Source organism: Meleagris gallopavo, chromosome 3 (genome assembly GCF_000146605.3).
Source record: "Meleagris gallopavo isolate NT-WF06-2002-E0010 breed Aviagen turkey brand Nicholas breeding stock chromosome 3, Turkey_5.1, whole genome shotgun sequence".
Lineage (NCBI taxonomy): Eukaryota > Metazoa > Chordata > Aves > Galliformes > Phasianidae > Meleagris > Meleagris gallopavo.
The window spans coordinates 9,275,501-9,289,102 of record NC_015013.2 but is presented as its reverse complement, the minus strand read 5'-3'; the positions used below and the strand labels follow the sequence as shown (position 1 = coordinate 9,289,102).

Here is a 13,602-nt window from a genome sequence, read left to right as displayed (position 1 = left end):
TAAACAATTAGTGTTACCCCTGTTCTGTTTTGTAGGCATCTCTTCTGTTTGAATCAGGAAGATGGGAATACACTCCAATAAAGACATCCCTTTCTCTGTGAACTTCTGCTTACAGGCCCATGTAAGGTGCATGAAACCGATGGGTCTGAGGCCAGTGCCCCTCACCTCTTGTGGGGGAGCAGCTCCATGTTTAGATCGCGTTGCTTCTCGCCTTTCTACAACAAACTAGGAGTCATTGTAGGGAAATAGCAGGAAAGGTGGCTTGATAGGTCAAATCATAAGATCTGTTCACATGGTGACACTGCATAGATGCATACTTGGGAGTTGGGGATCGAGGCTTTGACTAGCAGTCCCAACTTTGCGAACAGAACTCATTGCATCACGATTTATAGGAGGGGTTGATGTGCTGAGGGCATAGTGCCAATCATGGCTTAAATGTCTTCGGGCAGCATCCAGCTGTGGCATTCAGAGCGAGACAGCCGCTCCCTGCTTAAAACTTGGCAGAGGCTGGGAGCTGCTGTTTTGCCTGAATGCAAAGTACCGGCTGTTGGCAGGGTTTCCAGGCTCTCTGGATTCAGATATGGGCTGTACCAAGAGTTGGCGCCCTGGCTTTGCATTGCGGTGATGTACGGTTGTCCTGGAGGACTGATTGTGATCGAGTATTTTGTGATGAAGTTAAATCAATTGGAATTCTTCAAGTGGCCTGCCCAAACTGACCAGCTGCTTTGTATGTGCAAACTGCAGCGTCAGCCACCTGTCCTGTGTCAGCACTTTAATTTCTTTTTTTATAATACGTCATGTAATTTACAAAGTGTGGAACGATGTCTGGTGTTACAATTCTGCTGCGTTCCTAAGAGACTGAAGAATCAATGCATTGTCATCAGTTGTGGAAGTAACTCAGTACTTTGAATCTGCCTCCAGTCTTCAGTTCTTTGGGAGTCTGTTTATGTCTAAGAAGCTTCTGATGTGCTGTGTTCAGTACCTCCCAGGCAGCAGGGTGTCTCAGCTGAATGGGCAGCTTTAACTGCGTATTTGTTTTGGATGTATTTTTTTCTTTTAAACTTGCCACGCAAGCTGGCACTGCAACGAGAACAAGTGAAAGAAGGGAATCTTTCTGCTTTGATTGCCTTATACCTCCTCGTCTGGGAGATCTTGTGAGTCTTTGTGGAAGCAGCAGGGTGTGTGGGGAGGGCTGTGCCTTCACCGAGTGTAATGTTGGAAAGTTGAGAAGAGAAGATGGTGAAGCAACAGTGGACGGGGACATATAACCATAGGATGGCGTGGGTTGAAAAGGACCACTATGCTCATCTAGTTTCAAATCCCTGCAATGTGCAGGTTGTCAACCAGCAGACCAGGCTGCCCAGAGCCACATCCAGCCTGGCCTTGAATGCCTCCAGGAATGGGGCATCCACAACCTCCTTGGACAACTTGTTCCAGTGTGTCACCACCCTCTGGATGAAAAACTTCCTCCTAACCTGGTGGAGATGGTAAACTGAACTTATTTAGCAATCTGGTCTAGTGAGAGGTGTCCCTGCCTGCAGCGGGGAGTTGGAACTTAAATCTTAAAGATGTGACCTTAAAGATCCCTTCCAATCCCAACCATTCTTTTCCAAGCCCAGCTGTCCCTCCTGCAGTCAGTGGAGAAACCTCTTGTCCCTTTCTTTTCAGTGCATGGCATCCAGGTTCACTTCACTTGTCTCTTCCTGCTGGTCTGTTTGGTTGTTGGCTACAAGCAGTTGTGTTGGCCGGTTGGCTGCAGTGTCCTGATTCTATCCTAAACTAGTGAGCTTTGCAGTCTGCTTGTGATATTTGCTGCTTTGGGTTTTCAGACTGCTGTGGTCTGCCTGAAAGCAAACATGGGGGGGGGAAATGCTGCTGTTCTAAAGAATATCTAAGAAGGAACGCTTAACATCTTTCAGTGCTGCTTTTCTTCTGAGGTGTAATTCTGCATTTTAAATGGCCTGTTTGCAGTGATAAGGGAAGCATATGATGTACTTTAACCTGCCAAAGTTAAATGCCTTCCTTACTGGTGTATTTATTTACACCAACTATATTCAGGTCATGTTTCTGACAGTGTCCTCCAACATCATTTTTGAAAGGTCCTGAATATTTCTGTTTTTTTTCCCTCGTTTTGTTCTCTGGCAGTAATGCATCTGTTTGACATTAATTCACCTTGCAGGTATCTTAGATAGGATTTTTTTGAAGCAGGCAGTTTGTGGCTGAGAGTTTCACCACTGCTGTATGCTCAAGTAGACTTGGTAGGGCATCGTGCTTTTCATTCACTTGTAGCATCCCAGACCTTGTCTCTGTCAGCAAATTGTGGAGTCAAACACACTCGTGATGGTTTGTAATATTCTGCTTAGGTCTCGCTTTCTTGTTTCTTGTGGTCACTTGTAGTATTTTGTTTTCTTTTCTATGCGGTCTGGAAATAAGTGTGGCTTTTGGGGATTTGATTCCTTCTTAATGAGTTTTAGAGCTATGAGAAAATGCATTGACTTACGGTCTACAGAATTTACAGAGCGCTGTGGATCCAAGAGACCTGAAATATATCTCAGTGAAAACCATTTTCAAACAGAAACTATTTCCATTTTTACCCCTCGATGTGACAGGAAAAGGCACCAGACCAGCCACTTGCTGCTTCTAGATGCGGGGGTTTTTAATGCATTTGTCAGACATCAGATTTGGTTGAGTCAGAAATAACTTAAAGGATTGGATGTCAATGAAAAAGAAAGTACTTGGGGTAGGATTTGCAACTCCCCAGTAGGAGAGAAGTAGAGGAAATGAAGTCTGCAGGATGTGAGTATTCTGGGGCAGAGGGAAAGGGTGGGATCTTGCTTTGTCCAAAGTAATGGCTGTTTGTGTTGGCATGACTCCGGCTGCAGAGGAGGAGGAGGAAAAATCAGGATGCTGTAGTTACACAAGTGCCACCTGTTAGTGCATCCCATTGCTTCATATGCTGCTGTTTGTCCTCGCTCAGAAAACTCTCTGCTGACAGCTGTGTAGCAGCTGGAGAGGACAGGTGTCCCTGGTTCTGCCAAATAGGGCTCTTTGTATTTGTGTGGGTCAGTAGTATAGGATTGAATGGACCAACCTTCTGAGAGGAAAATGAAGTATTAATTTACAGCTCAAAGATCAATGGTTTCTGGTACTGCAAACTGTGCTTATATATAGTACGCTTTTGGATCACAGCGTGAATCTTATCCTGCTTGTCTGTGAAATGCACTGAAGTGACATTTAGGTTGTTTAGATTATGAAAGTTGACTTGCTAGCTAAAGGGGAAGGGATTAGCATTAGTTCACAGTGTGGTGATACATGAGCATCTCTATCAAAGTACTTAGATAACTGAGACTTTAATAGGAAGATTCTGGGTTAGATTAAGATATAAATACATCTGCCTATGAACAGGAGGGGAATTAACTCTTTGAAAGGGTAGATAACAGCAGGACAAGGGGAAATGGTTTGAAGTTGAAGGAGAGAAGATTTAGGTTGGATGTCAGGGGGAAGTTCTTTCCTATGAGAGTGGTGAGGTGCTGGAACAGGCTGCCCAGAGATGCTGTGGATGCCCCGTCCCTGGAGGTGTTCAAGGCCAGGTTGGATGGGGCCCTGGGCAGCCTGGGCTGGTATTTAATGTGGAGGTTGGTGGCCTTGCATGTGGCAGGGGAGTTGGAGATTCATGATCCTTGAGGTCCCTTCTGAACCCAAGCCATTCTAATTCTATGTATTGAATCTAGCATCTGTATTTTAGTGTGTCCATGCAGGTTCGTTTCCTCCTGACAACTGAGTCCTGTGTGTCTGCACTGGTGTCATTGCCTACTTACAGTTTACTGTGGCACTGCAATTAAGTATATGTCCAGTCCTAACCTGGAGCTTAACCATTTGCTTCAGGATGAGGGCAAACCTGATCAAACTGAATTGATGCTTATAGGACTGTAGAAAGGACTGTGTGTTTGTGTTTTTGTGTGTGTGTGTGTGTGTGTGTGTGGAGGGGGAGGAAGCAAGGAGTGTTGGGATGGAGAGTAATTAAGATGGCAGCCAATCTTTCTCTATTTTTCCTTTTCCTCCTTGTTTTTCTTGATATACTCTGCCTGAGAGCTGACTCAGTGCGTACGAAGTAACTAAGAGGTACCTTCTTTCTTTGTTTCCTGCAGGCTGGTATGTGGTCTGGCAATTGTTTTTGTCTAAATTCAAGTTCCTGAGAGAATTGATAGGTGATACGGGTTCCCAGCAAGGGGACAACGAGCCTTCGGAGACAGAAGCTGAACAGGAGACTCCACCTTCACCACAGAGAGGCAGACAGAAATCTGCTCGGCAGCGAAGGGCACCTGCAGAAGAAACAACTTAAAATACTCCTGTGAACTTCTGGCTAACTACGAATGGTTAAGCACCTCTGCACTGTAGTGTTCAGTGGTTTGCTCTTACTGAAAAACTGACTTAAGAGGTAATATTAATACCCGTGGACCTTTATTCTGAACTGTCAATATATACTACTTTGGGTTCAGGGAGGGCTTCAGCAGCAAGTCAAAGAATCCTGAAAGAAATGAGGTGGAGAGAAATCTCCTTCAGAAGAATGCTCAGCTGCTGTAGCTCTTGTCCCTGCACACAGATTAAAAACAGGTCCTGGACCATAGGCATAGCCTCTGCAGTTGTCTGAACATAATATACATTTCAGACTTGAAATAGTTTCTAAATTATTTTTCTTTACAGCACTGCAACTACATATAGTGAAATTGAATTTTATTTCTTTAGGTATATATGAATATATATTTTTTTCAACCGTGAGAACACGTGCGAAGTTGAAAAGTGGTTGAAAGAATATCCTGCTTTAGAAAGTATTCTAAAGTGAAATTTTGTTACTTTCTTATATCCTATATAGAAATGAAATATGAGAAAACAATATTAGATGAACACAGTTAAGAGGTTTTGGTTATCTCCTTTAAAAAAAGGAATTGGGTCATAAGACCTGTTTTCTTGGTTTTGACACAAGAAGGGTTACAGGTAGAACACTTCTGATGGATTTCTTTGTTCTTCCTGAACCTTTTATTTAAAGTCCAACTTGTGTTGGAGAGGAGAAGGTGCCTAGATTATATACTTACTAGTGACCTGTAGTGTCATCCTTGGCTTTCGGATACCAAGTATTTCTCTTTTGAACACTTTTACATCAGGTATTTGATACCAGATGTAAGTCTTACCCTGGAACCAATTGAGGCATTCTGACCAATTTAGTAGTCATCACTCTAAAGCTTTGATAGTGTTACAGCAATGAATTTGGTACCTCATGTTTGGTGGAGGACTTACTGATGTTGTCAGTAACGAGCAGTTGCTCCTTTTTGAGAGTGAGTTAAACAGTGGTTGTGACGTTGCACTTCAGAATTTGGAGATTTGGTTCTCTTCTTCAACTTAGAGGACTGCACGAGATCTTTGGGAAGAGGAGGACCAGGGAGATCCCACCTCTCTGCGTGTGTGGAGGGGAAAGACTACCAAAATCTCTGCTTCATTAACAGCTTCACTTCTCTCTCAAAACTAGATAAGTGGTATTGATTGGATCACTGTTCACTGCGTAAAAACTACTGTTTAACAGGACAACACAATTGTACTTTGAGCTGTTAAGGAGTTTAAACTACGTAACTTTCAAAGTTTGGTTTGCTTGCGTAGCTAAAAGCAGCAACGTTTAATCTTTTTCGTTATGTACACCTACATCTGGCAAAAGGACTACTTCTCTGGTGCCTTTGTTTTAATTTGCCATCTGTGAATGAAAATTAATGAGAGCATTCACTTTGCAAATGATTTGGGTGTTTCAGCATTAAAGGACACAAAATTAGTCCAGACCTTCCTTGGAAGTCTGAAAGTTGTTGTTTTAGTTGCTAGCATGTATGTATAAGCATGCTTTGTATTACAGGATTACACTTTCAAGCATGACTAGACAGTGCTGTGCTCATATCCTTGAAACACATGTAGAAAAACAATAGTCTTCTTCCTCTGTCCTCATTACTGACAAGGGAATTCCTAATAATGTTTCTTCACAAGTAAAATTGCTATCTATTCAAACTGAACAAAAGCAATCCAGGTTTTTTTTCCTGCTGCTTTCGGTTGTTTGCCCTGTGCAACTTAATATCACTATATTCTTGTACCTGTTTATCTTCACACAATGAGGTTTTCAGCTCAGCAGTGATAACCAAGTACTGGAGTACTTTTCTTAAGAAAAGTGTTTACCATTAATGTCTTTGAGCTTTACTTATGTGGGCTCGCAAGTGAGATAGTTCTATTTTTGGTCTTGATGTGGAATATTAACGCTCCACTGCACTTCTGCCTAGATGTAAGTCCAGTGAAGATGGCAAAAGGCTCATGCTTTGAGTATCTCCAGCTGAGATAAGTAAGTTAACTCGGTCTCTGCTTCTCGTAGCTGTGAAGAAATGTGAAGTTACAGCAATAAATATAGCTAGCCAAGCAGCTCTAAGGGAGTAAGAATCAAGTCTGTGGAACAAGTTAATGAAGGAAAATCCATGCGGGTTTGAATGCTGACAATGATTAAATATGCAATTAGATAGTAGTTTAAAACAAATGGATGTGGAATCTTTGGATGGTTCATCTGCTCTAGCCAGACAAATCCCTTTGTGGTTTGTAAGTGTACATTTCACTCCCAAAAGCTATTTTCAGTCTTTTTTTTTTTTTTAAACCTCTGATGCTATTTTTTTTAAAGCTGCTGTGACATAGCTGCCAATAATGGTATCTGCCTAGTGTATAACGTTCACAGTCTTAGTAGTAGTAGCCCAAGGGCTTCTATTATGAGGTTAGGAAGACTTTTATAATACTGGTATTTTCTGTCAATACACACTTTTTTTTTATTATCAGAGTCTGTAGTAATATCTTCGTGCAGGGCACTTCATGCAAACCTGTAAAAGTGAAGCTATGTGAGTGAAAGCACACTTGTGATAAGACCTGGGTTGTGATTGCTGGCAGTCCAATATACTCATGTCTTTCAATATTTTTACTGGTGTACTTGTAAAATGTTACTGGTGAATAAGCACTTAGCTTGGAATCGAACCATTCAAGTCTGAAACCTTACGAAGGCAACAGGTTATGTATTTGATCGTTTTTGTTTAGTAAAATCTATTTTTAAAACTGTTCATTGCCTTATTGTTGCAGCTGTTCTATTGAATGTACTTCGGGTTGATTATTTTAAATATATTCATATCACTTGTTGCAGGGGCTGTGTAACTTTTGAATAAGCAGTGATTACTTGTATGTGGCAGTTAATTAAACAGTTAATATCAGGCAGGCTGGAACAAATGCAGCTTGGACTGGTGGAACTAAGTAGGAAAAGTATTGTTAAAACATAAGAATGTAGACAATTGTTTCTTACTGAATTGCAGAATTCAAACCTGTTAGCGAGCCACTATGGCTGTTATCCTGGTGATCTAATGTTTGTTCATAAGGTTAATTCTGTGCAGTTCATCCACTTAACACTGCTGCACTGTAGCTACCTGCAGTAAACACCATATACTGTCCAGCAACTTGTGGGCAACTTGCTGCTTAACATCAGGTTTTACACTGAACTAGACCTCTGTATGTACTCCTGTCTTGTTTGGAAATGGCCAGCATAAAAAAGGGTTCTGTGTGGTCATTTGCTTCTTCAGTGTTAAGATACTGTACCTAAAGCTTCTGTGGTTGTCTGTTTTCATCATGTTAACTGTTTTAACTAACTGTGCAGATTAAAAATAATAATAATAAAGTAACCAGACTTGATACGAGTACTTGATTGGAGTGACTTTCTGCCTTTTTTTTTTAATAGCAGTTTTTCTTTAGACTGTGCAACACTACAAAAGAAGACTTGTCAAAAGCTGGATTCCAATTCGTGTGGCTCCTACAATGACTTCATGATGAAAACCAGGTTAGTATGTATCTTTTTAGAGTGTGTGTTTGGAGGATGGTTATATGTAAGTAGGAATGTTTGGTGATTGATTAGTGGTATCAGATGGTTGCAGAAAAGCAAGCAGATGATTTAGTGGATGCTGATTGCAAGAAAGCATGGTGTGGTCTTTTCCAGTAGGATGGATCAAGCTGCTGCTGTGCAACTCTGCTGTGCCCTGAATTCCACAGGCTGTCCTAGCTGGTAGTCCTCCTTCTCCACAAAATCTCTGTCCTTGAGATTTTCGTGTGGCTCTTATCCTATACAATGAATACAGGTGGTTTCTGTGCTTTATCTTGCTTGGGTTACACATGAACATTTTGCCCTAGGACTAGACTAGAAAAGAGTTGCATAAATATGCTGTGTTTTATATTAATGCTTAAAGACATGTATTTTAGTGTATTCTTCATGAATCAGGAGCTCTTATGTTAGAATTGTAGAATCCTTCAAGTTGAATGGACCTTTTAAAGATCACGTAGTCCAACTCTTCTGCAACGAATTGGGACATCCACAGCTAGATTAGGTTGCCCAGGGCCTGATCCATCCTGGCCTTGGAAGTCTCCGTGTTGTGAGTATATTATCTCTGGTATTTTTAATCATAAAATGAAATTTGATCATAGATTTCATTTTATGATTAAAAGTTTTGAGTGGAATGGACAGACTGTATGTAGACTTGTGAAAAGGAAGAAAAGGACTTAGATCTAGTCTAGGTCTTACATTGACAAGTAGCAGTGTTAGTCTTGCCTTCAGGCAAAAGGAATTGCTAGAAGGACCTGTAGATGGAAAAGCAGCATCATGGAGCAAATGGCAGGAAGTCAAGCTTCTCTAAACAACAGCTTTCAGCTTTAAACAAGAGCTAGGAAAGCAGAGATGAAATAGAGGGGCCCTGCGATGAGGTCTTGACAAATTTTAGATCTGGGAAGTTAACAACTGCATGAAGTTTAAGATGCAGTTAAACTGCACCTGGGATGTGACAATTGTGACTGTACATGCAGACTGGGGATGAGAGGCACAGCCCCACATAAGGGATCTGGAGGTTCTCTTTCACCAGTAGAACTCAAACCATTCGGAAGACAAACATTCCAGTGGGTTTGTGCTTTGGTTTTGTCTGTTTTAGAAATGGGGACGTTGTGTTTGATATCTTAGCTTTTATTCTCTTCCATCTCTGTTCACAAGGCTCTTCTGCTTTCAAAGTGGAAAATGGATAACAAGTACTCCTTTCTCTTAGTGTAGAGACCCTATTATCTAGAGGGGAATGAGGTCAATCATCTTGCTTTGGGGTCATTGTCAAAGCACTGTCCATCTATACTGCTTGCGATGTACCTCTCTCCTAGCATGGCTTATGCGTGTTTCCACCAGAGCTCTGGCAGTGTCCTTGAACAGAAGGGGGAGAGGACATATCCTGTATCAGGGAGCTGTGGTTTGAGAGCTGTTAGGTTTATTTAACAATTGCAGCATTTAATTACTAGCGATGACGTTCATTGCAACATTTGTTCTTACAGTTCCCAAAAGATTCAGATACAGAGAGCAGACTTGATTTTGCTTTTCCTTGTCTCTGGTTCCAGGGTGTACTTGTATTTCCCCTAAATGCTGCAGTAACGGTGTGGATATCAGAGCTCATCCCTGGGTGGGCTTCTCAGGCAGGTGAATTGGTTGCAGGACAGATTCTTATTCAAAAGCCTGGCAGATTTTGTTTTTAAAGTTGGATGGAAAGGGAGCTCTGGGTCCAACTTTTCACCACTAGATGGCATGGGCTTTCAAGCTTTGCTGTAGTGGTCACATTGCAGGAGAACTATTGCGTGTGCCCACTGGGGCCAGTGCAGTTGTGTTCCTCTTCATTTGCTGTCCCTGCTTTCAGCAATCCTCTTGTCTCTTGGCTGGGAAGGATGAGGGAGTAGCCGTTCTGATTTGGTTGCATACTTCGTGCCAAAAAAGCCATGAGCCACATGCAGAGCCCAAGCCTAGAGAGGATCATGCTTTGTTTGTGGCAGAGGACAAATGGTGTGTTTTGTTTTGTCAAGGAAGGTGACCTTAACAATGATTATCTGCCTCAAAGAAGGAGATTTCAAAGTACCCAGAGGTATCCGCTTTTCTTACCATTCACCATAAATAGAAGCAGCACTTCTTTACCTCTCAAGGTTATGAGCAATGTGTTGCACTATGAAGACCAGCTTGAAGAAATGAGCCTGTTCTGTTTTTTGTGGTTTTATTATTATTATTATTATTATTATTATTATTATTATTATTATTATTATTATTATTATTTTCTGGCCTAATCGTAGGACCAAACTTTCTGCTATCCAGGTCCCTTCCGACACAGCCCACGGTTGCATCTCTCCCACTGCTCAGTTTCACTGCAGAGCTGTGAGGTGGAATGCTGGCCCACCAGGTCTGCCCTCTAAATCCTCCTTATTACTGAGCAGCTGCTCTCCAGCTGTAAAACAAAAGCTCACGATTAGCTCACTTAATGCTAACCTTGCAGGGAGGATTTTAATATTAGGCTTGGGGAGAGAGCTTTGTCACGTTCTGTTTGCATTGGAGACAGGAGTCCTTGAGAAGAGCAGTGAGATAAAGATGTGGGAGCTGTGCTGCCTGGTGAGTCATCCTGTTGGTTCAGGCTAGGGGTGAAGCAGGGAACCCTTCATTTGTTAGACAGGAGTAATAACAAATCCCCTCTACCAAATGTAATGTTTACACTGAGAAACAGCTTCAAGCAGCTTATTGTGAGTAATTGTGCAGAGGTTTTGGCAATGGGACCTGGTGGTCAGCCTGGTACCAACACCTGGGGGAGAGATGGGGGTGCTTATCTCATTAATGCATCACAGCAGGGCTGTGTTCACAGCTCTGGGACTCATTACAGCAATTCCTACAAAAGTGATGCCAGCTGCCAGTGGGGCTGTGCTCATCCCTTAGGTAGATCTGTGTATTGTGAGCAGTGACAATAGCTGCAGGTGAAGCGCTGCGGTGCACATGTGCTTGTTCCTTATAAAAAATTAACTTTGATTTACAGCATGATCAAAGCCAAGTGGTTTCTCCCTTTCTGGAATGCAGGTTAATTACAGGTACCAGTTTCCACCTCCTGAGATAAAAGGCTTTTATGTGGGCTGCTCCTACCATCCTTCTTAAAATCAAAGTGCAGAGCGGGAAAACAGCACAAGTCCATTTTTTCTTATTCATGGCTGCTCACTCTTGTGCCTTTTTATCTTTGGGCTCTCTGGCAATAAAGCCAGGCTGGAGGCACTGCATGGGGGAGTGCCCCAGAGCCTTCTACCTGTACAAAAAAGTTTGCAATTCCATTCTGTGAGACACTCTAGAACCAGAGCAGGCTCCTGCTCTCTTCCCCTCTCCTCCTCATCCCATCTCTTGCAGGTTTTTCTGCTTGTTGCTTATGGCCTTGCACAAATACTGGGTACTTCTGGGGCATTGTGTGCCTTCCCAATCCCAAGTGGTTCAGGCAGTGCTGGCTGTGGGACTGAACAAGGCAAAGTCAGCTGAGCAGGGAGCTGTAAATGGCTGCTTGCCTTTGTGCTTCTGCATTAAAGAAACAGCTCCAATCACTTTTCTTGTAAGAGAAATTGCAGTGCCTCAGATAGGCTGAGCTTTGTGTATCTCCTGACATGTTGTCATCTTCCCTTGTTTTGTTCTTGCTGCAGTCAGCTCTACATATCAAGTTGCTGCTTGCAGGGAAAGAAATAGGGTCCCTCTTTGAACTCAGAAACCTTTGGCAGGGAAATGGTACATGTGCTGGATTTGCAGCAGCTGCAGCAGTGTTCTTTGTGCATGGGCTCTCCAGGTGCTGGGCTCTGCCCTTTGGGAAGTCATGGAGGCAGCAACAGAAGGAACACACATTTAAAGGTAATGCTGGCTAGGTGGACTTGGATTGGAGGAATGTAAGGGAACAGAGGAAAGCAAGCAAGCCATGCTGGTTAAGATAGAATAGACAGCCTGCAAGTGAGGTTCAGCAGAGAGAATCGTGGGATCAGAGAATTTTTTGAGTTGAAAGGTGCCCTTAAAGGTCATCCAGTCCAACTTCCCTGCAATGAACAGGGACAGCTACCCAGAGGACAACAGGGACAACTGCCCAGAGCCCTCTGGGCAGCCTGGTCTAGTGGTTGGTGACCCTGCACATAGCAGGGGGGTTGAAACTAGATGATCCTTTTCAACCCAGGCCATTCTATGATTCTGTGAACTACAGCCGCATCAGGTTGCTCAGAGCCCCATCCACCGTGACCTTGGATGTCTGCAGGGACAGGATCTTTCACCATTTCTCTGGTTAACTTGTTCCAGTACCTCACTACCCTTACTAGTAAAAAAAAAACAAACCAAAAAAAAAAGCCAAAAAAACACATATCCTGTCTAAATATCCCCTGGAGGCAAAATGGGTTCTGGCATTGTAGTGGTAACACTAAGTCACAGCTTGAATCAGTGATAGAACACCTGGTGGGAAAGCAGAGCCAACCCAGTGGAGCTCAGGTGCAAGCAATGCACCTGAGTAAACAGAAGATTCTAGCTCCACCCCTTCTCAGATTTCATTTAAGGGTTGGCAGTGGTGAAGGCATCTCATCTGGAGATCTCTGCCTGCTGGAGTACCTTCTGAAGGTAAGAAGATTCCTTCATTTGTTTCTGCATCTGTGGTTGCTGTATTTGGGCTCGTCCTCGTTTGCTGCAACCACAGAGTGCCACCCCACTGTTATCACTGTACTTTCCATCACATTATAGTGTTACAGGCACAGAGCAACTGCAGGGACTTGGCTGTAAGCAGAAGGATGGTGCTCCTGGTGCAGGAATGCTCTGAAGTGTGCTGGTTGGAGATGTAGGAGGGATGAATGTATCCCAGATGAACAGATCAGAGAATGCTTTTGGGTGTGAGGATGCTGGGGTGTGATCTGGTGATGGTGTGAGAGCTTGACTCATATCTCCTGTGTTGTCTTTGCTAGAATGGCAGGCGGTGGATTTGCTGAAGCTGCAGCCATACAATGCAGGCACAAATGGAGCAGCTGTGCAGTGAGAAATCCCAGAGGCAGCAGCAGGGTGTTGTGTTGTGCAGGATGAGGTGCAGAGAAGTAGTTCCTGTGGGCTCTAATGAAATATGGATATTGTTACGATGGACCAGAAAATTTCCTTAAGATCTGCTGTTTTCAAGAGTGACCTTTCTCCCTCAGACAGCTCTTTCACATGGGCAATTGCTTGGTTGTCAAACAGCAGCAGTTTGTTAGCAACAGCCTAGGGATGCCGTGGCTCAGCTAGGAGAGAGAGAGAGAAAGAGAGAAGAGGATCTGCCTGATTTCCCCTTTATTGTTTGTTTGTTAAATTCAGCAGAACAAAACAGTACTCCCAGGCAGCACCTCCCTGCTCCTTGGCTGAGCCTTTTCAAGGACAGGAGCCACACCAGAGCTTCACTCCCAAGGCTTTCATGGGTGCTTTCACGGGTCCTTTCCCCAGCAAGAACTCTTTGCCACAAGCATGAAGCCAATTCCAACCAGTCATGAGCTTCATTGCTGTTCCTCACGCATCTACGGTGTTTGAGGAGGGCAATGCCTGAACAACAGGGAAATGGGGAAATAAGGTTTGGAAAAGATCATCATCCTTAGAGCCGTGTGGTTGTTTCAGGTGCTGTCTGGAGCCTGGTGTGCTCAACTCAGCACACATTATGAGAAGTAAAAGCAAGAAAAAGTAAGACCAAATGTAGGCTTTTT

General features: G+C 43.2%; 1 protein-coding gene across 1 annotated transcript in view; it reads left to right on the top strand.

Annotated features, from left to right (window-relative positions):
- SMIM13 (small integral membrane protein 13) overlaps positions 1–7,751 on the top strand; it is a 12,719-nt gene extending 4,968 nt beyond the window's left edge. Inside the window, exon 2 of the mRNA XM_010708356.3 lies at positions 4,149–7,751. Within this exon, the coding sequence (XP_010706658.1) occupies positions 4,149–4,342 (194 nt within the window). The 3' untranslated portion in view covers positions 4,343–7,751. The remainder of the gene's footprint in view (positions 1–4,148) is intronic.
- Positions 7,752–13,602: the final 5,851 nt, after the last annotated feature.